The sequence below is a fragment of the Sarcophilus harrisii genome, chromosome 3 (genome assembly GCF_902635505.1).
Source record: "Sarcophilus harrisii chromosome 3, mSarHar1.11, whole genome shotgun sequence".
NCBI lineage: Eukaryota > Metazoa > Chordata > Mammalia > Dasyuromorphia > Dasyuridae > Sarcophilus > Sarcophilus harrisii.
The window spans coordinates 268,674,949-268,697,990 of NC_045428.1; the positions used below are offsets into that span (position 1 = coordinate 268,674,949).

Here is a 23,042-nt window from a genome sequence, read left to right on the forward strand (position 1 = left end):
ATTTTGAAAATATCTCAGATTCATTCGTGGCAAGAGATAAAAATTCCTAGTCACATTCCCTACCTATTATCTTCAAATAGTCTATGAAATAATATATCTAAAAGCAAATGTGGAAACAGAAAAAAGATGGAGAATATTTTTCCAAACTGTAATGCATTTCAATCACTGATTGACTGATGGCACAGTTGATAGAGCACTAAGCCTGAAATCAAGAAGATCTGAGTTAAATCTAACCAGATAGCTATTGGCTGTATGACTTTGAGCAAGTCACTTAATCTGTCTGCCTCAATTTCCTCAATTGGGATAGTAACAGTTCCTACTTTGCAAGTTTGTTAGGAGAATCAAATAAGCTAAGATTTGTAAAAGCACTTAGCATAGTGACTATCCTTTAATGGTAGGTGCTATATAAATTGTATTCCCTTCCATTCAAACATATGAGAAATTAATTCAGTTCAGTCAACATTTATTAAGTGCTAAGTGTGAGTACACAGACAAAAAGGAAATGCTCTCTGGTCTCAGAAACTTGCATTCTCTGGTCAACTCTATAACAGAAATAGATAAGCAGAGCATGAAGATCCCCACACCTGGAAAATCAAGTTGAGGGTACTGGCACTGTGGAGGAAGATAAATTTTGGCAAGTTGCAATGGGGTAGTTGGTTCCAGCAGTCTCATGTGGATTACCAAATGTGAAAACTGCTCATAATCCTGCTTGCTTGTGAGGAGAAAAAAGTCTTCTGTAAACGTTGGCTGTAAGGGGAACTTGGGCAAGATGTGGGGAAAGCACCGAGTTGGGGGTCATTCGGATTCTGGGTTCAGATTCTGAATGCCACCACCTGGAGGGCCTTGGCAAGGTACTTCAATTCGATTTGCTCCTCTATGAAATGAGGGCATTAGACAATATGCTCTCCAAGGTTCTTTCCAGTTTAAAATCTGATCCTAGGATTCCTGCTTTTATAGGCGAATAGTTTGCTGCTTCCACTGAAGATTTCTGAGTGAGGTAATGAAAAGCTCAGACCTGTGCCAAACTGGCAATTGTGGAAGTTGGTCTGGAGAGGGGAAGAGAATGGAAAAAAGAAGGCTAACAAGGGGCAATTACATCATTCTAGATGAAAGGGAAGGGACAGGGCTTCACCTTATAGTGGATGGTTGAATAAAAAGGAACAGATCTGAGTGTTCTTTTACAGATGACATCCATGAGCATTATCAACTCACAGGATGTGGGAAGAGAGAGAATGGGAGTAACTTGAATAGAAATGAGGAAATCTGGAGGGCAGGCGAACTTAGGAGGGAAAACAAGTTCTATTTAAGACACATTCAATTTAAGAGAAGCCTTTAGGAAATCTAGAAAAGAGATGACTAGAGTCTGAGCAAGAAAAGGGATGGAGACTTGACTTAAGATTTCAACAGTATAAAGAACTCTCAGAAGATTAAACTCCCTCTATTAATGCAAGTTAACATCTCTGAAAATTAAAATCTTAAAAAAGCTGTCTGGAGCTTTTTGGAGGAGTGATCTGTCCAAGTTTCAAGGCTGATTCTCTATCCACTATATGTTTAAGTCCCCCTTACTCAAAAGGTTAGAACTAATTACATAGGAAAATGTAACACAAACTTTTACTGTAGGCATTAAAAATGCCCTGCCAAGGCAGACAAAAGTTAACACGATATTATGTAAAAAAAGTCTAATTTAAAATATGCCAAAATCATATCAACAATGTAGTACACAAAAACCATTGCTTTTGTACTACAGAAAGAAGTGTTTAAAATTGATCTTTTTCAGTTTGGCAAAGCAGTTCTTAAAAAAAACCAATAAAGTGTTTTTATTTCATTCCAGAACTATCATTCAACCAGAGACAACCTAAACAAATTTCATACAAAGCAAAAGAACTAAAATCTGAACAAATGCCTAGAAACAGTCGATTATCAATGATCAAGTCAGCAAAACATACGCACCACAATGACATCTGGGTCAATTTTGTGAACCTTTGCCAAGAAAAAACCCAGTAATGTTCTCTCTGTCGCAGCAATCTCGATCTTCACATTCTGTGCAGTAGAACAGACAACTGTCATTCTTTTGTTTCTTCTAAAGAGTGCCCAGTTTGAAAAAATTTTAGAGCTATAGCTGTAGCAAAATTATTCTAATTGAAGTCATTCCACCCATAACCATTTACTTGTAAACTTGTGAGAAGACAAAGACTGTAAGTACTGAGTACTCTCAAGTACAGGAAGTACTCTCTGTTCTTGTATATACATATAAGTCTTCCTTAAAGCATCAATCCACAAGAGCTATGGAATTATAAGTGTATACTGAGATTTCATTACATAGGTATATGAATACAATTTCTTTCCACTCAGGTTATAAATTAATCCCCTGAGTCAGTTCAAAAGGGAGTTTAAACCAAAATGAAAAGAACTGACATTTATATGTAGTGCTTTAAATTTTGCAAAATGCTTTACAATCTTTGTCTCCTTAAAGTTTCACAATAATCCTATTCAAAAAGTATTAATGGTTATTTTCACTTGACAGATAAGGAAACCTGAGGGTCAGAGAGGTGAAGGAAGTTTCCCATGGAAAGACAGATAATAAATGTCAGAGGCAGGAACTGAGCCGAGGTCACCATAACTCCATTCAGCACTCAATATGCTCAAACCATTATTTTATAAACAATACAGTGTGTTAAATATAAAGAAAAATATCTTCAGACATATGGTCTAAAATTGTCAAGTAATTCAAGTCTCAAAGCCGCTAGTATACAGTTTGCTGAAAACAGGACAGTAAAATTCCTTTGAAATTTCCCTGACATTCCAAACTGGGCTTCTTTGGGCCAGAAATGCTACTAACTATATTAACAATGAGGAAAAAAAATCATAATAGCTTTTTCATTGTGAAACAAGACTTAAGACTATTCCACTTTAGGAATGTAATGGTGACTTTAAGCATAAGGTACTTTATTAATATAGTGCAAAATGAGTTCTTTCCAAGCTCAGAAATCCATATGCTTTGTTATAACATATTTCTAATGCATTTTTTAATGCTATAAAATCCCTCTAACATTTACTAGCTGCCTAATACAGACAAGTCACTATGCTAAGTTGTAGACACCTAGTGAAAGATATATGAACATTAGAAGTTCCTTACACTGATGGAATTCACATTTGTATAATGCCACAAAGTTATACAGCCAAAAAGCTTTATACTTCCAAATATAACTATTTCAACTACTTCCAGATATAACTTTTTCCCCATGTGTTGAACAAATAAATGGATGTGATTTATTTAAAAATAACAGGAAAATCACACAGAAATGTTAATATTAAATAAGGTTGTTTTTTTTACCTTTTTATTAATAACTTCTTTAAAATCATATGGGAAGATACAGTCATTTGGTTTGGACACAACTAACCAGGAAAAAAAAAAAAAGAAAGAAAACAGCCATCTTAGTGGAAATGAAGAAACAAAAAAAAATAAAAATAATTGCATATAAAATTACACAATAAACTAATAAAATTGATATTTTATTTTAAAATCATCAAGATTCCTGAAAAATAAGGTGGTATCTGAAAGATTAGAAAGTGAACAAATCTAATGCAAAAGGTTTTTATAGAGGGGCAAATCATTTATGTTTACAAAGGGTTTTCTTCACAACATCCTATGAGGTATGTAGATCTTTAAAAGTATGGCCAATCATCATCAAACCCTAAGTCTTACAACTATGAAAATCACCCTACAGAATTTTTTATCATCATTCAGAGGAATGGAAGAATTATTAAAATATCATCCAAAATATAATACACCTATGACTTCAAATAGCAACAGAAAATAGAAGCATTTAGTCCAACCACAATGAAAACTAGAAAGATAAAGAGAAGCATCAAGAAACAAAAGAGAGAACAGAGAGACAAGTAGTCAACAGTATTTTCCAAAGTTTTGCTAACATCGCTATTTTCCCAATATTCCAGAAAAGGAAGTAAACAAAATGTTGGTCTTAGAACCTGGAAAGAAGAGTATTTATTCACATACAAAAAAAGAGGAAAATTACGTCTGTAACCTTATTTCAGTGAGTGTTGAAAGTTAAATACTCTGTAAATCTTAAATATAAAAATGCAAATAAATCTGTATAAGATATACATTTTAAATATAAAATATAAATAAAAATATTAAAAATGTTATTGTTGTTATCATTACTGTTACTATAATTATTATTATTCCACATCAACTAGTAAAGCATTGCGATCACTACTGGCCTACACATCTTTCTCTGGCCCTTTTGATGGGAGTTTTTAGGCTCCCTTCTCATATCAAACCCAGATACCAATAAAAAAAATATGACCCAACATCATCTCTCATCCTGACTAAGAAATCAGAAAGGTAAGAATTGTACAAGTCAATGTTCACCTACATTCTAGTGGTCACCACAGTCACCAAAATAATTTATATGAGTAATGAACTCAAGAAAGAGCAATTGTTGGAACCTGCAATCCTCCTTGGGATTAACACATAACATTAGTCTTTCTTAAATATGGCAATTTCATGCATCCCACAATCAAACTATAACTTAAAATTATATTCCCTCCCCGACCTGCTACACAAATGATCATTTTTATTTTTACTCTTCAGCACTTTTGCATGTTTCTTCCCTTTTGGATATAAGTAACCTTGGGTTCCAGTGTTTCAATGCAATTTAATAAATACTTATAGGTAACTTCCATGAAGCTTTGCATATAAAGGATACAAAAGATGATGTAAAGATACCAGTCTGCAAGGAGTTCATAACCTAATGGAATAGTTCATTAGGGGAAAAAACACTAAAACAAAATTTTGTCAGTTTTCGCCACTGAATGAACTTCTATCAAAAAGCTCAACAACCAAAACAGAGCAGATTTTTTTTTTTAAATCTAGATTCCTGTCACTAAAGCCTGAGTGGAAGAAAAGGGAAGCTGAAAATCAAATCTTAAGAAATCAGTTAAATAAATACCTACCACAGAAGTGTGACTGAAAAGGAGGCTGAGGTGCTGCTTTATCCAAAGGAAAACTGTGATGTACCAAAGCTGCCAAAGCAATAACCTGTAACCAAAAACCACAACTAGGGAAACAAATTTTTTTTAAAAATCACATTGTGTTTACCTGAATTGCTAATTGTTAGCTTTTCCCTACCTATATTTTATCCCAAAATCTGGTTGGCTATTCTCTGTTCTCATACAAATCATGTTAATATCTACCTACAAGTAAACCAATTCATTAGTATATTCTTTAAAATGCTACATTTCAAAGCAGATTGACATTATTTCCAAAAGCTATTTTTTAAAAAATATTCCCACACCTGCCAAAAGTCAATATATGCTCCAAATATGAGTTCAGAAACAATGACCTAGAACTCCACTTCCTTCCCAAAAAGGAAACCCTTGCTGAAAAATTTCACAATCCCAGTTACTATTATGTCTATTAAAATAAAATTATAAAATTTGCTCAATTATTATTCACCTCATTCTGATGAGTCTTTGTATTCTGCATAGTTTTCAAGCTGAACGACATGATCACAAGGGGAGGGGGAGCAATATCTTTAACAACATTCACCAACTCTGGTTTTAAAGCCATTGCCTCCACTTTACACCAACTGATTGGTTGATTCAAGAGCTCTAGGAAAGAATGGATTTTTTTAAAAAAAATCTATTTACAGAAAAAAACCTATTTTTATCACAGAGTGGATCAGTGCTAAATAACTTTTTACCTCTGTCTTCAAATATATATATATATATATCTTTCAAAAAGTGTAAAGCCTCATTCACAGTTATCAACACTCAAAATAGTCATATATCTTCTAGCACCCAATTATTTTATAGATAAACTATTACTTATAATTTGCTAACCACCTTGTATAGTGCCATGCTAATTACATAATGGATGCTCATAACATGTTTATTCAGTACCCACCAATTGACCAACCATCTACAGAACACTAGATGTCATCAAAATCAAATGATTTCTACACCAATACCAATATAGCAAAAATCAAATAAACATTCAATGGTAATTATTACCTATATTTGAACTCCTTAATGAAAAAAAGTATTACTAGGAGAAATGAATCTGAAGTTTCCAATTACTTCAACTATAAATTTTAGGCATGTTTATCCAATTACAATTTATTTTTACAACCATGTCATTTCAAAAGGAGTTTGTCTGTGAAAATATCATGTGAAATAGATATATTATATACTTACATACATATCTATGTGTGTGTATACACACACAGATACACATGCATACAAAGTCAATCTTGCAAGACTAAAAATAAAGCAATCAATAAATTTCTGAGATATCTTCAAAGATTCTTAACAATCTGGGATAGTTTAAAAATATGTAAAACCTAACCTCTTTATTTTGCAAAGAAAGTGCATCAAACTTGAGTTCCTTAAATGAATTTAAAAGAAGCCTAGGAAATACATAACAAAATCAGAGAATTACACACTTTTAAAAATGTTTAAATGTAATATAGACAATGGAGTATGTCTCTTGACACCTTCAAATAAAAAAAAAAAAAATGAAAATTATGCATCAATACCAAAAGCCATCCAACTATGACTCGGAGTACGGTGAACTGGACAAAATATTTTAACAAATCTCCCTAAAAACGATATAATCTACTTTTTTTCTCTTAAAATGGTATAAATTATAGGAACCAATTTTTTGTCAGTATGCCTTAAAACCTACTTCATCTCTCTCTGTCTCTCTCTCACACACACACACACACACACACACACACACACACACACACAGAACCTCGTAGATTTCTATAACTATCCTTTCAAAATAATTGTCCTTGGAGTTCTGCACAAAAATTATTTCTTACGTGGATTTTTTATTTCCAGCCAGCAAGGACCTTTGATCTTTCTGTTCATCAAGAAAAGTTCCAAACTAGATGTATTAGTCCCAAATACATGAGAAAATGTCTCTCCTTTCAAATCTTGAGGAAGTTGTGGTAATTCAGCCTTTAAAAAATAATCAAAAGGTAACACAATTATATACATTTTATAATAGTTGTATGTAATTAACATTAAGTCATACTTTGAGAAACATAAACCGCAACCTCCTACAAAGTAAATAAGAATTTTCTTTGTTTTCCAATGACAAAATAATGATCTTTAAGATGGTTCTTAAGAAACATATAAAAAAAAAAAAAAAAAAAAAAAAAAAAAGACCTTCCAAATAAGTTGATTCTGACCTGGTTTGTAAATGCCTTATTACTTATACTGTTCCATGAGGAACAAAGCAGCAGCAACTAGGCAGTGAAGTTGTAGGTTCTACTCAATACAATGGCATTATATGCCCTTTCCTTGATATTATCAAGAAACATTTTCCTCAGTTTTCACAGATTAAAATCACAGGATCAAAAGCACAAGAGCAATATGAAGGCACAGTCATTAATACTCTATAGACATGACCTTGCCACTCAATGAACAAATGGCACATCAATATGACACTGCTGCAGCTCACCTCTCAACTTTACTACTACTCATAATGGACACTTAAAACAGATTAAAATATTAAACTATAAAAGGGCCCCCAAAACTACTCAACATGTATTCATATTTATTAATGTCTATGGTTGGGGGAGTCCTTATAATTTTATAGGTGAGATGTAACTTAGAAGGTAAAGAAAAATAGCCTCGCAGCCTGTGTAATTAGATTAACTTTATCTATTTTAATTATTATTTACAAGGAAGTTTACTTCAGTAAATTATAATCTAAGAAAGCAAAATGAAATGAAAGTAACTTGTAAAATATTATTTTCTATCAGAAGTATCTTTATTTACTCACCGAATATCTTACTTCCAAGTATTCAGATTTTTCTGGAACATCTGGGATTTCAAAAGCATAGTTCTTTTCAACTTTCTGAAAACAATGAACAAACAATAAGGAGTATCCATAAAATATTTTCCCAAATAGATTAATTCATACTGTTTACAATATAGAAGAGCATAAATCAAAAAAGCTAGTACCATTCTTTCCTTTATCAATTAGTACTAAAACATGAAAGGGATTTGCCATGAACAAAAAATGCTAAATGGATTTGAAATGGACACCACAGATTTAACAAACTTTTTAAAAAAAATATGTTCACAGGACTTATAAGTGATATCAGATATTTGAGACAACCCATTCCTTCTGCTCAAATGACAAAAGAAATCTGTAATCTTATTGGTCTTGGAAAATTCTCATGTGGTTTACTCCATCAACAAAAAAGCAAAACCCATCTAAATGCTTACTAGATAAATCTTTTAGGAAGTACGGAGAAATTAAACTACTTGTTCAAGGTCAATAGTTAGGTGTCAGAATGAGATTTGAACCCAGGACTTCCTATGTCCAAGTCTAACACTCTATCCATTTTATATCTACCACTTTCTTTTACAGATGAGCAATATTGAGGCACAGAGAAGTTATGGGACTTGCCCAAGAGCACACTAGTAGATTCAAACCCAGGTCCTCTAGCTTCCAATCCAGCACTTCTTCCTCTCCACCATTTCCTCCCCTCTCCCTACTATATCATGTACTGAAAAAAATTAAAATTTATTAAAATGTCAAATGAACTAAATTAACTACTATGACATAATGTTAAATCTCCATTCCTCTACACGGGCAAAAATTCTATAAAACACATATATTTCCAAGTTTAATTAGCTGAAAGCTCTTCAACCTAATTTTTTATAGGATTAATTACATCATATACATTAATACAATGACTAATATGATGACTAGATGACAATCCTAGAGGTCACAGTTATGAGTATTAACTCAGGAACTTATAAATGAATTCCTTGAAGAAATATATAGCACTTTAATAGAAAATTTTTATATTCTTTGAGGAATTTTATCTCATGACCGCCTTCTTTAGCACAATGCCTATCCTAAATCTGGTTATTCATCAACTCAGTAAGGAACCAATGTGAGATTATTCTTAAAAATAAATAAATGAATGAATGAATAAATTAGTTAATTAAAAAAGTAAAGACTTCCCTATTTCAGAAAGGCAAGATTTGTTATTGGAAACAACCAACTGGTTTACTTTGTTGAGTCATCTTGTCTCGTTTTGCTAACAGATAAGAAGATAATGGGTGGAAAATAATACTTCTGAAATCTCCAAAATGATATACTTAGATATTTTCTTCAACCTAAAAGAACTTTAACAACTCTAAGATACCACTACACACCTGTCAGATTGGCTAAGATGACAGGAAAAAATAATGACGATTGTTGGAGGGGATGCGGGAAAACTGGGACATTGATGCATTGTTGGTGGAGTTGTGAACGAATCCAACCATTTTGGAGAGTAGTTTGGAACTATACTCAAAAAGTTATTAAACTGTGCATACCCTTTGATCCAGCAGTGTTACTATTGGGATTATATCCCAAAGAGATTATAAAGAAGGGAAAGGGACCTGTATGTGCACGAATGTTTGTGGCAGCCCTTTTTGTAGTGGCTAAAAACTGGAAACTGAATGGATGTCCATCAGTTGGAGAATGGCTGAATAAATTGTGGTATATGAATATTATGGAATATTACTGTTCTGTAAGAAATGACCAACAGGATGATTTCAGAAAGGCCTGGAGAGACTTACACGAACTGATGCTGAGTGAAATGAGCAGGACCAGGAGATCATTATATACTTCAACAACAATACTATATGATGACCAGTTCTGATGGACCAGGCCATCCTCAGCAATGAGAGCAACCAAATCATTTCCAATGGAGCAGTAATGAACTGAACCAGCTATGCCCAGAAAAAGAACTTTGGGAGATGACTAAAAACCATTACATTGAATTCCCAATCCCTATATTTATGCACACCTGCATTTTTGATTTCCTTCACAAGCTAATTATACAATATTTCAGAGTCTGATTCTTTTTGTACAGCAAAATAACGTTTTGGTCATGTATACTTATTGTGTATCTAATTTATATTTTAATATATTTAACATCTACTGGTCATCCTGCCATCTAGGGGAGGGAGTAGGGGGGTAAGAGGTGAAAAATTGGAACAAGAGGTTTGGCAATTGTTAATGCTGTAAAGTTACCCATGCATATATCCTGTAAATAAAAGGCTATTAAAAAAAAAAAAAACCCTAAAAGAACTTTAAATAGAAGAGTATATATTATCCAAAATATCTGTTGAATGACTGAATTAATCACCAATACAGCTAAAGAAAATTCATTATCAAATACAAACCTTGGACTTAAATTTCATAATCTTATATTTTGTTGCAGTCTTTTCATCAAATTCTTGATAAACATCTTTCATTGTAACTGGAATCCCTTTCTTCTCTCCAGTAGTTAGATCTATTTGCTGTTCTCCCCAATGGGAAAAAAAAAAGTATATAAAAATTTCAACCACCAAGATCCAAGTTTTTAGATTAATTCTTTCATCTTGTCCCATTTAGTTACTTATGTAATAGCTTGTCATATAAATCCAAAAGCCTACAAGAACCTTTGCCAGTTCTATCAACTGCATCAATCATGGAATCTAGCCTAACATCCTCACAATTATCATTCCTGATGTTCAGATGCCTAAGACAAAGATAATCATCCAATCTAAAAAAACAAAAACAAAACACAAGAAAAAAACATTAAGCATACAATTTGTACCAGGCACTATACTAAGCACAATGGGAATACAAAGACAAAAATGAAATGACCTCTGCCTTCAAGGAGTTTACAGTCAGTCAGAGAATATAACATGTATATAAATAAGTATATGCAAATATACATACAAAATCAATTGTGTTAAAGAGGGTGAAGGCTATAACAAGGCTTCATACAGTGGGTGATTTTTAAATAGATTTTGAGGAAAACAATGGCCTACTAATTAATTAATTAATTATGGCCTCGTTCTCCCGTCCACACAATGGAGCACAAAGAAATCTTGTACACTAGAGTCTCCAGCAGCAAGTCTTAACTATCTTTGTGACATGGACCCCTCAGGCAATTCAGTTAAAATTCCTTCTCAGTGTAATATTTTTAAATGCATAAGATAAAATATGTAGAATTATAAAGGAAACAAATAATGCTGAAAAAGCCATCAAATATTTTTAAAACATAATTCATAAACTTCAAAAAATGAATTCTAGAGGGTTCTAGGGATTCCAGATGGACAGCAGAATTTTATTCCCAACACTACAGGAAAAGCAAAAAAAGGACTTTTCCCTTTAAATGGCATAGGAGGCATTTGTTGTTAGCAGTTAAGTCATGTCATTTGGGCAAAATAACAAGCTATGTTTCCAAGTAGTACATTCTGAGTCAATTAATCTATGAAAATGGGGGAAGTGACATTATAATTGAGTCAAAAGTCAAATACCAGCATCTTACGTCATTAGCTTTTCCCAATTTTACCACCAAACCATTCATCAGAGTGACTAACAAAATACAGTGAATTTTTGTCATTTTTCTCTATTAAACCCAAAACAGTGAAAAGAAACACCAGGGTTATAGAGATTTCATTTAAGCAGAATTAACAACTCCTGAAAGGCCACAAGGTAAGAAACCAGGAGTGAGATAGTAGTTTACATAGACAAATAACTTGAAATAAACCTCAGAGATCATGTATTCCAACTGCCATTTTGCAAATGAGGACCAAAATGATTAAAAGAGCTAGACTATAACTCACATCTTCTAACTCCCAGTGCAATTCTCTATTTCGTGGTACCATGATGCAATCTCAGAAAGAATAAAGATTGCAGGAAGGGATACTAGAAGTATGGAATGGCTGGAATGTACAAATACTCAAAACAAAAATAATAATAATAATTTTAAAAATCAAAACTCAACAAAGAATTAGCTTACCTCTTCACGGGGCAGGAGATAGAGAGTCCGTTCGATGTTTTTTACCAAGACACAACAGCTTACATGGGTCTCTGCTGGCTCAATCCAAACTTTGCCAAACAGAAATACCACACCTGGAAGGACATGGAGAAACAAACAAACAAACAAACAAACAAAAACAGATTTATATTTGTTGATGTTTATCAAGTTCACAATAACAAAGAAATAAAATTTCTAAAAGAATAATTACAATTAATCTCGCCTAAACTTACTCTGTGAAAATGTAGGCATAGAGTGTAACCTCTCTGTAACCATAGTATACAGATATGGGACCAACATCTGTGGGAAGGCCCAGTTAACACTATGATACTGTTTCATTATTATACATTTTCAACAAAAGATAATCTGCTTCATGATATATCCCAAAACATGTAATAACAAATTTTATAAATTTGTTTATAAATGATTTTATAAATGATTTATTTCCAGTGTTCATCCACTCCCACCTTGTGGCATGGTAAAGACTTAAATGACCATTTACCAAAAAGGTATCTTTTTACAATGCTTATTTCTCTTCTATCAATTGAGCTTGATAGACAGTTCAGTAACCAACCTGGCAGCTTATTTTTTGACAAGTCACACACCTCTTTGCTTTGAGAGACACAGCTTCAAGTCCCTAAATAACATATATTATGCGCTAAAAGTAACAACGCCCATCCCAGGTGCCACATCATTGCTCAGAAAAAATTTCAAAGACAAGCAGACTCCTAAGAGTCATCTGTCAACTTCATAGAGTATCTCTCTGCAAGCTCCCAGACTCTCTGAATAATTCAAACAGAAGTGACATTGGTAACTTATCAAGTAAACCTATTTGTAACACAAAAAGAACATGTAAACACTCCACTTCTCAATAAAATAGAATAATTCCAAAATTTCTGGAAATGTAGAAAATATTGTGTATTTCACAATGTTCATTCAAAAAAATTTCTGGAAAAACTAGAAACACCTGCATTTTATGTACAGAAAGGCTAACGACCTATTAATTCCATTGTTGGGAATACATCTAGAAAGTTTTATCACAAGCAAAAACATAAAGATATCTATTCCAATATTTTCACAATGACATTACATATAGCCATTAAAATGTAGTAAACAATCAAAATGTACAATAACAAGGGAATGGTTAAAAAAAAAAGTAGTACATTAATAAAATAAAATTATATAATTCAGCTCAAATTTAAAAAGTATGGGAGAAATACAAAGAAATATGAAAAATATTATGAAATTATGCAAAAAGAGGGGGAAAAAATTAAGCAAAGAGAATAAACAATAACCAAGATCAGAGGAGGAAAAGTGAATGAGAATGAATGGACAAAGCAATTCTAATGGATTTTTAGAAATGCAGACTAAAAACTGCTGTGCTAGAAATATACCAAAATGTATTCATTAAGATATAAATAATTTAAGCAAATTAAGTTGATCTTGTTTGTTAAGTTTTGGTACAATATTCTTTTTGTTTTTTTGTTTTTTTTAAAGAAAGGTTTTTAGGAATAAAACCCTCAAGTAGTTTCTGCAGATAATTAAAAGTTCAGGGGAGAGGGTAGCAAGGAGGTAAGGGAAATCTTTAAGGAGAAAGAGGATGATTAAGTATGAGGTAGCTAAGAAAAAATGAAGTTTCATTTCCAACAATTTTTAAAAATAGAAGAAAAAATTCCAAGCAAAGGAAAAATAAAATCCCTACAAGTTGCTTTAAAAATTGAAACAGCTCATTTTACAGTCAAACTAATATCACACTTCACGCAAAGCATTTGACACTGTTTATGCCTCATTTGCCACAAAAAGATCATGGTAAACAAAGAGAATATTCCCCCCAAAGTTACTTGCTGAAACCAGGTGCAGTCAGGATTATTCAACCTTGAAAAAGTCATAATGAAGACAGGATATCTTCCCATATGCAAAGAGTAAAAATCTTTTCATAATTATGTAGCATTCAGCAACCACTGACTTACTTAGAAGCTCTAAGAGACTAAGAAACAATACCAGGGTCTTATGGAGTAGTTATTTTCTATTAGTGGCATTGATTTCACCAAGTGATCATTACCTGCTATCATGATGAAGCTGTTCAATCCCCTAAGATTAAAGAGGAAAAAAAAAAATTCTGAAGCAATCTCTTATTTAACCCCTTGCCATCAGAGTTGTAAAGAATAATATACAACTGCAGATGAAAAACTATGAAACAGCAGAATATAAGAAAGCAAGCATAGAACTGCAAGCCAGGAGACCTTGTATTCCTATTTCTACCATAACCAACCACCAGTCTAGCCTTTATACTTTTGCTAGAATAATTTTTCTTGGGAACAGATCTGCCAACATTACCTTTCTACTAAAAAATCTTCAGCAACTCTCCATTCATGAATAACAAATAAAACTCTTCTTCCCAGACTCAAGGTTTTCCACAATCTGTCTTCACTTACTTTCTCAACTGTCTTTCATACTCCTTTCCCAGGCAAACTGAACTTCAGTGCTGCCATCACCTCCAAAAATGCCTTGATCTCTCACACTGCCTCACTTTTGCTCCTACAGTTCTCAATATCTGCAATGCCCTCTTTCCTCATTATTTACCTGTTGAATTCAGCTTTGTCCTTTAAAATCCAACCCAAATGTCCTTTCTATATAATGTTTATCTTGATCCTTTTCCACAATCCATCCCATCCCTTACATCTTTTTTTTTTCCTATTCAGTCATTTCCCTCTCGACATAACACACAAATTATATAGTTTTCTATCATACAAAGGCACCTAAATACTGTGTATTAACTGTGATCTATATTGTCTTACCCTCTATTGAACTATAAGCTTCTTGAGAGCATGAGCCATGTACTTTGGAGAAAGTTTATCTCCTCTAACACCTAGCTAGCATAGTCCTTCCACAAGGCAGGGATTTAATTTATGTTGTTCTGTTTCCTGGTACCCTTTTACATGTATAACCCTAGGCAAGTCAATTTAATCTCTCAAACTTCATTTTCCTCATCTGTAAATGGTAGAATTGAACTGGATGATTTCTAACATTCCACTTAGATCTATAATTTATAATTTTGAAATACCTGATTTGTAAATTATCACCAGGAAAAAAAAAAAAAAAAGACTTTTCCCCTTGGAATAATTTTCTATAAATGGCTCAAATGGTATTATTTTGTTTTTTCCCTTAAAAGCATTTAAGATTTAAAGATTTTGGGGGATATTAGATTTAAGATTTCAGCAACAACTATTAGCATAGTTAATCACTATGCAAAATTTTTCTACTTAGCTATTCTTTCAATGTCTCAATCTGAATTTCTAAATCCTGCCTTTCCATACCTTTGCATCCCTAAAGAAATTCACAGATTACTGGAAAATAATTTAGAAATCATCTAATCCAATTTTTTTCTCTTTAAAAGTGGGTAAACTGAGATTCAAAGAAATGAAGTGATTTTTTTCAAGGTCACCTGGCAGTTTTGTGACATAGCTAAGGCTCAAACCTATATAATAGTGTGACTCTTTCCATGACTCTCCCTGGTACTCCTAGCTAGGATACTATTTTTGTGAGAAGAGCAAGATGCAAGAAGTAGAAATAGCAGTCATTTTCACCTTGGAAAAGGAAAAAAAAATTTTTTCACTTGAGTTTCATGAACTCAAATCCTGTCAGAGGCCATTAATCAATTAAATAAATGGACTATTCACTATTACTAGGAACTACCTACACTTCAATTCTTCTCTAACCATCTTTTAAAAATCACCACCAACATTCAGGCCAGTTCCAATGGTCTTGTGAGGGAGAGAACCATCTGTATTCAGAGAGAGGACTGTGGGGACTGAGTCTGGATCACAATAAAGTATTTCATTTTTTTTGTTGTTATTATTTGCTTGCATATTGTTTTTTTCCTCATTTTTTTTCCTTTTTGATCTGATTTTCTTATGCAACATAATAATTGTATAAATATATAAAGAAGAGTTATACTTTTGACCTTGCCCTCTGGGGGGAAGGGGTTGGAGGGAGGGGGAGAAAACCTTTGGAAACAGGGTTTTTGCAGTGGTGGATGTTAAGGACTATCTATGCATACGTTTTGAAAATAAAAAGCTTTTTTTAAAAAAAAAATTACCACCATACATGTATCTCAGGCCCAATAGCAGCAATTACCACCCTACTGATAGTCTGGAAATGACTAGGTACATCCATATAGAGAACTCATTTACCAACTTCTTAATCAACAGTTATTACCAGTCCATCTACAACTGGAAGTTTAGAGGAAATAAAATAAAAAAGAAGAGGATTCTTATCCATCACCTGACAAAAACTTTTAATTTTTAAAAAAATTTTAATAATAGTTTTTTATTTTTAAAATACATGCAAAGATAGTTTTCAACATTCACCCTTGCAAAACCTTGTGATCCAAATTTTTCTCTATCTTCTCCCCCCCCCCCCCCCCACTTCCTTCCCCAGACAGCAAGTAATTCAATATAGGTTAAATATGTGCAACTCTTCAAATGATATTCCTGCATTTATCATGCTGTACAAGAAAAATCAAATATAATGAGGGAAAAAGTCACCCCCACCCCCACCAAAGCAAGCAAACAACAAAAAAGGTGAAAAATAATGTGTTGTAATCTACTTTCAGTCCCCACGGTGATCTTTCTGGATGCAGAAAGATCCATCACAAATCTATTGGAATTGACTCCAGTCACTTCACTGTTGAAAAGACTGGCAAAAACTATTACCCTCCATAGGTAAATTGTGTGAGTATTTACTTTTAAAGCTAATAATCTATTTTTTTAGTTGATTAAATAAATAAATATCAGTTTGTTTCTCTGAGCGTTCTGCCTAATTTCTATATTTGACAAAACATAGTAATATTTCTGCTAACCAGTATTTTTCCAGTTACAAACAACACCTTTGCAGAAAATTATAAGACTTAACCCTTACTGCTCTGCTTAATTACTCGCTTTGTTGATATTACTTTTGTTTTACATATAGCTTTCAAAGAAACCCAAAATTTGAAATCCAACACTAAACTACTTTTCTTGTCCCAGAAACATTTGAGAGAAGGTACTCTGACTAAACTATTATTTTTTAGTAGCCTCAGAAACCAAGGAATCTCCACTTTCAGAACAGATCACAGGGAAATGAAAAAGCAGTACACTCACCTGGAAAAAGACTTATGAGTCAGAGAACCTGGGTTCAAATTCCCACTTGACTACCTACTATCTCTATATGTCCTTAAACAAGTTATTTAAACTCCCTGAGCCTCAGTTTACAAAGATATAATAACATGGGAGGAAGAAAGGAATGTTAGGCAAGATTATCTTTAAGGTCTCTTAAAGCTATAAATACCATGACCCTATAAGTAACAAAAGGAAAAAAATAGAGGAACCGGACAACTTCCAAGCTCTTTTGGAATTATTTTGCCTAAAGTGAAATCCTAAGCAGACACAATTAAATACATTCCTAAAATCCACAACTACTTCATTTGTAATAGAAAAAAAAAGAATCCATTAGTTGAAAATTGTTAATTAAAACATGACGTATTATAGTAAGACGTCACTGTACCATAATAAATATGAAGCATACAAAGAAATATGGAAAGAATAGTCTGAAGTAATGCAGAATGAAAGCAGAACCAGAATTATATACATCAATTACAACCATTTTTTTTAAAATAAAAAAAGAAAAAGGAGGGGAAAACCAGATCCCGTGGTAGCTAAATTTCAAGCAGATCCAGGAGACAAGAGAAACTGAATTATTTTCTCATTCTGTTGTTTGTTAATTCATTTGGTTCTATATTAAAGGTTAAAGGTTTAGGATAAGATTTGACCTTTTATTTTGTACGTTTGACTTCTAAGTTTATAATTTGTCTTTAAACATAAACACATAAAAACCCTAATGAAAACAATTTTTGAATCATTTTTTTGGGCGATTTTTATGCTTCTGATCCCTTCCAAAAGTATATACAATAGAGGACTGATTATATTATTTTTATATTATAAAACTAAATGAAGCAATTTTTTTCTCCCCAGATATCAATGTATTTGTATTAGTTACAATCTTCATACGGTATTTCTAGAGAAAACTCTTTTCCACAACAACAGAATACAAACAAAATTACCTGGTTGATTATACTGATCTTCATAAGCATCCAGCCAATAAAACAAAAAGACTTGATCACCATCTGTCCCTTTAACCAATGGAAGGCGATTTGAATCTACTTGGATTTCTTGAGTTTGTATACTGCTTTCACCTTCCTGATCTATTTTGTCCCAACAAGAAACATCTGGGAAAAAACTGTCTCTGCAGAAATCACATGAGAAATATAAATTCTATTTACAAAAAGAATGATTAGAACTGAATTTAACAGATGAAATTTATTCCTAACTAACAGTTCTTACAAATGTGACAACTCTGGCTCCACACTTTTTTTTGGTTCCTTATCTTTTTCCTGGATCTTGACAACTTTGGGGGGAATGTCAGCTTCTTCATCTTCCATAGGTTCATCAAAGTCTCCATCTTCAAAATCCATCAAACCCTTTTGCTCCTCTTGTTCCTCTTCCTCCTCTTTCATTGTCTCCTCTCCTAAAAGAATGAAATATTCATGTTATGATAATCACATAGGACTTGTATGGATCCCAACACATCAGCAGAAACAGAAGTACTATCACACTTCATGCCAAACTACATTTTCACTTCAAAATGAATAGGTGAATTGGATTTTTAAAAAGCTTCTTCATGATTCAAAATACAAGTTTTTCAATTCTTTACAAATTAAACAACCAACGTAATACCTTCAGAAGCATCTTCCTGTTGCACCTCCACAGGACTACTATTTACTACCATACTTTGTGTCAGTTCAATGTCCTTCTGCTTTACAACACCAGCCTTGGCCATATAATCATGTTTAAGATGAATAGCAGTCACAGGAGATTCCTTTCTTGAAACAGAAACATCATTTTTCCCCAAAGGAGTTGCCTAAAAATGTTAAGGAAAAAAAAGTCTTATTTCTAGGCCCCATGACTATACAAATGGACTTTCCTAAACCATCAGTCACTAATAAAACAAAAAAGAACTATTCCTACTTACAATATGAGACAATAGTTGCTTCATTGTCATTGTCATTTCAGTCAAATACACATACGGAAAATACAAGGGTGCATAGGAATAAAAATGTTCTCGTCTTTCAGTACTACGGTCAATGTAACTTAAATATAGTACTTATCCACAAATGTAAGGTGTCAGAAAATGTGCAAGAAAGAGGCAGACTCATGCACATGTTTTTGATGTATAGAAAACAATATAATGAAGGGGGAGAAACAGAAAATAAAAAATCAGAAGGTAATGACTCTATAAACCAGGAGAATATAATAAATATAGAGGCATTTCCCTCTTGTAGAAAAAACATGTGAATCTATTTGAGACACACTTTATTTACCTTGGGTATCTGCACAGAAAAAGGATTCAGTGAAGCTCCAGTGGGTCTTTTCTTCTTTAGCTTCATTACAGGTGGTGGAGTTATCTGAGATGTCTGAAAAGAAGGATAAGATAGATTCATTGCCATGCTTGGCTTATCACAAGACAAAAAAAGTATCTTCCTTCACCCAATGAAGCCCAACAAATAATGCTTTTTTTCCCCCCATCTCTCCTCCCTCCATACAACATATATGCTCTTGCAAAGTGGTTACTGTAGCAACAGAACCATAGTGCCACAAGAAAACCAAAACAGACATCAAATGCACCCCATACCAATTATTTCTCTTAAAAATTAAATACTCTTTCTAAATGTCTTTTCAGGACACTGAGTTTAAGACAACACACCACCAAAAGGAAATGATGAAGGTGCTGGTGATTTCTTACACTGGCCATTCAGAAGGGACCTGACTTCAGAATAAAAACTCAGTCCCTATGAGTTCTATCTCAGAACCCAAGCATGTGCAACTGACTCCTCCATCACTCCCCAGACCAGGGAAAGCAAGTAATTTGTGGGGTGTTTCAGATTGGCAGGATTCAACCTATTTAAGGAATAAGATATAGGATAGCTACCTAATAGAAAGGATATATACTTTTACAGAAAAGACTCTTGCATCCATCTGAATACACACCTACACACGTCAAACTACATAATTACAGAGCTGGTAACTTCTGAAAACTACTCACCTAATACGGCACAGATGGGTGATACAACTGAAAAGGGGGAGGGGGAGGTTGGGTTTTTCCTAATCCTTTAAAAAAGACAAATGGTGAGATATACCGATGGAGCAGCAGCTAGGAAGTGTGAATCAAGTCCACTTCTGAACTACTGGTTGTGTGATTCTAGGCAAGTGACTCAACTTCTCAGTGCCACAAATAACTCTTAACCCTCTAAATTGCAGAGCAATTGCTGACCTCAAAGCAAGTTCCCTGAATCCCTGAAATCACAGGCCCATATAAGAGTAATTTTTAAAAGTTATTATTATTATTATTAATGAATCTCCTTTTCACTACAATCCACAAAAACAACTTACCGTAGCATTAAGATCCTGCAGAATATCCCCTAGTAAATCATCCTTTGACAAATCAACAACTTTCTGGAAAGCAAATCCAAAAGATAATTAAAAACTTATCTGTTCTCACAAAAAGATTATATTATGTGCACAAGGAATAGAAGCAAAGCCATTAAAGAAGTATAAAAGATGAAAAAACCTAGAACACATATTTAATAATCAAAGGCATCAAGGTAAAGATGTGAGAGGTTAATGTATGACTTCTTAATCTTTTCCTATTAACAATTCATCTATCTTCACAGCTCTATCACTTACATATGTGAAAGCCTAATTCTATACATCTTGAGCTGATATTTCATCCTCAAATCAGGATCACAGGCTGCCTTAGAGCATATATGCATCTGGATGAGCCTGTCACACTTGAAATTTCAAACTATATAAATTGAGTTCATTTATACTTAGTAGACCTCTGTAGTCTTGAATGCAATATTGCCTACAACAGAAATTCTGAATATTCACTCAATTTTGCTAGCTTAAGCAATTCACAAAAACCTTATTCATTCAATAAATATTTACTGAATATCTGTCCAAGAGAATTTTTAATTCACTGATCCAAATAATATAGAAACCTATTTGGAATTATGTGAGCATTCATTCCTTACTAGTACACATGTATTCATGATATCAAAGGCAAAAAAGTTACCAAAATATTCATGGCAGCCCTTTTGGTTATAGTAACTAATAATTGGATATGGATACTAATCTATCCATTGTGGAATGATTGAATAAATCATGGCATATGAATGACATGAAATACCAATATAACATAAGAAACAACAAAGAAGCAGTGTAGAATATAGAATAAGATAGCTGACCTTTTAGTCAAGGAAATCTGGGTTTATGATCTACTTGTGTCCATGAACAAGTCACTTAGCACCCCTCAGAGCTCCAGGCTACTGAGATTAAATTTCAGATAAATTGCCAGGGGAGGGGAAGAGTAGGGAAGAAAAGAAAAGAAAGAAAGCTATAAATTATAAGGAATTTGGGAAGAATAATATGAATTGATAAAGACTGAATCACGCTGAATGGGTAGATCTTCATATCTAAGGTTGACCAAAGAAAATACCACCACAACAACTCCAATTAAATGAATTAAATGACCACTTTGGATTTAAGAAGATAGATAACAAAAGACACCTCCCTCATCGAAGTAGAGAAATTTAGTACAAGAGATGCCAAAGACTTAAGGTTAATTGCTTAACTCAGCTTCTCTGATTCCATGAGGTGAGGGAAGTAGTACTGACAAAGTATTGTGCTATTATTTCAAAGGGTTTCAATAAAATTGTATTTAATAGATTACTCAATTCACCTTTTAATATAAAAGGCAAAAAATGGAAGAAGTAAAATACTCACATCTGCAGTTTTCTTTCCAGCACTTGCCATAAACATTGTCTTGATATTATTTGGCTTTGATACCACAGCCTTCCTTATGTTCTTCTTGTCTTGGAATGCTTTATCATCTTTTCCTGCCAGAATATACGTAGATTAGCAATATCTGCTTGTCTCCCCATATAACCCAAAGTAGTAAATTAAAAACCTCATCATCTGGAGGAGTGTATGAGGAGTTGAGGATACATATTTTGAAGGGCTCAATATGAATAATGCATCATTTTATGTATTCTCTTTGGGAAGGAACAAAAGAAGTTTTGATTATAACAAAAAAAAAAAAATTCCTTTAAAAATTTCTGATAACAACACTCTATGACTCTTGTACAAGGGTTGCTGAAGTTGCTTATATCATCCACCTTATCTAGCCATACCTACAGACATTATGACAGTCTCAAAAGTAAATGTAATAACATTTTTGGTTCCCTAAAAACCATCCAACTCAATGAGTTCCATGTCTCATAAAAAAGTTTATAAGGACTGCTCGCTATCAGTATATGTAAAAGAGATGTCTACAAAGCCAACGGAGATTACAGTATGACTTGTTACTGAATGGCAGACCCGTGGCAATTCTGAAGAAGATTCCTCTTTCTTTACCCATTTGTGCCAGGGTAATCTGACAGTCAGCTGAAGGTTATTTTAAGAGAAATAGAGCTGAAGACTGTCACTGCCTTCTCTGATGCTGGATACGCTGACAAATGACAGACTGATAGATAAAGAACAACAAATCAATACAATAAACATGAAATAAAATGAAAATAGCCTAAGCTTCAAATGAAAGTAATTCATGTTTATCTTATCCAAATGTTGCTGAATCTCTGAATCTTGGATAAATCCGAAGTATCACACTTTGATTGCTAAGCAAAGTGACAGAAAATAACATTTGCACAAGAATAAGGAGTGTGACTCAGTGGAAAGATCTTAGCACTCTTGAGTAAGAAGATTTAGGCATGAGTCCCAGGTGTGATACTAGTTGTGGGAGAATCTGTGAGACTGGATTAGTAAAATCTCTCTAAGTCTCAGGATAAGTATTACACAAATTTTACAGATGAGAAAACGATCTCATAAGGTTATGAGAGGGTGCTTGGTAAAATTTAACACACTCTCTAAATATAGTTTTAAGATTAAAATTTAAGATTAAATAAGCAATATGATAAATCAGCAACAACAAAGTTTTTGAACACAGACCATCAGAATCAAAGCATAAATTAAGGGAGCATTTATTAAGCACTTACTATATACTAATCACTGGGCTAGGAGTCACCAAATGTCAAAAGGT

At 33.2% G+C, this 23,042-nt stretch overlaps 1 protein-coding gene across 3 annotated transcripts in view; it reads right to left on the minus strand.

The window, feature by feature from the left end:
- Positions 1–23,042, minus strand: part of POLA1 (DNA polymerase alpha 1, catalytic subunit) — a 332,125-nt gene that overhangs the window by 295,904 nt on the left and 13,179 nt on the right. For all 3 annotated transcript variants that reach the window (XM_012544449.3, XM_031959462.1, XM_031959461.1), the window contains exons 5-18: positions 21,731–21,843; positions 20,339–20,401; positions 19,270–19,362; positions 18,626–18,809; positions 18,233–18,416; positions 17,953–18,134; positions 11,835–11,947; positions 10,225–10,341; positions 7,817–7,891; positions 6,849–6,987; positions 5,480–5,634; positions 4,978–5,062; positions 3,335–3,396; positions 1,951–2,040 (exon numbers count right to left, since the gene is read on the minus strand). In XM_012544449.3, coding sequence (XP_012399903.1) covers positions 1,951–2,040; positions 3,335–3,396; positions 4,978–5,062; positions 5,480–5,634; positions 6,849–6,987; positions 7,817–7,891; positions 10,225–10,341; positions 11,835–11,947; positions 17,953–18,134; positions 18,233–18,416; positions 18,626–18,809; positions 19,270–19,362; positions 20,339–20,401; positions 21,731–21,843 — 1,655 coding nt within the window. The remainder of the gene's footprint in view (positions 1–1,950; positions 2,041–3,334; positions 3,397–4,977; positions 5,063–5,479; positions 5,635–6,848; positions 6,988–7,816; positions 7,892–10,224; positions 10,342–11,834; positions 11,948–17,952; positions 18,135–18,232; positions 18,417–18,625; positions 18,810–19,269; positions 19,363–20,338; positions 20,402–21,730; positions 21,844–23,042) is intronic.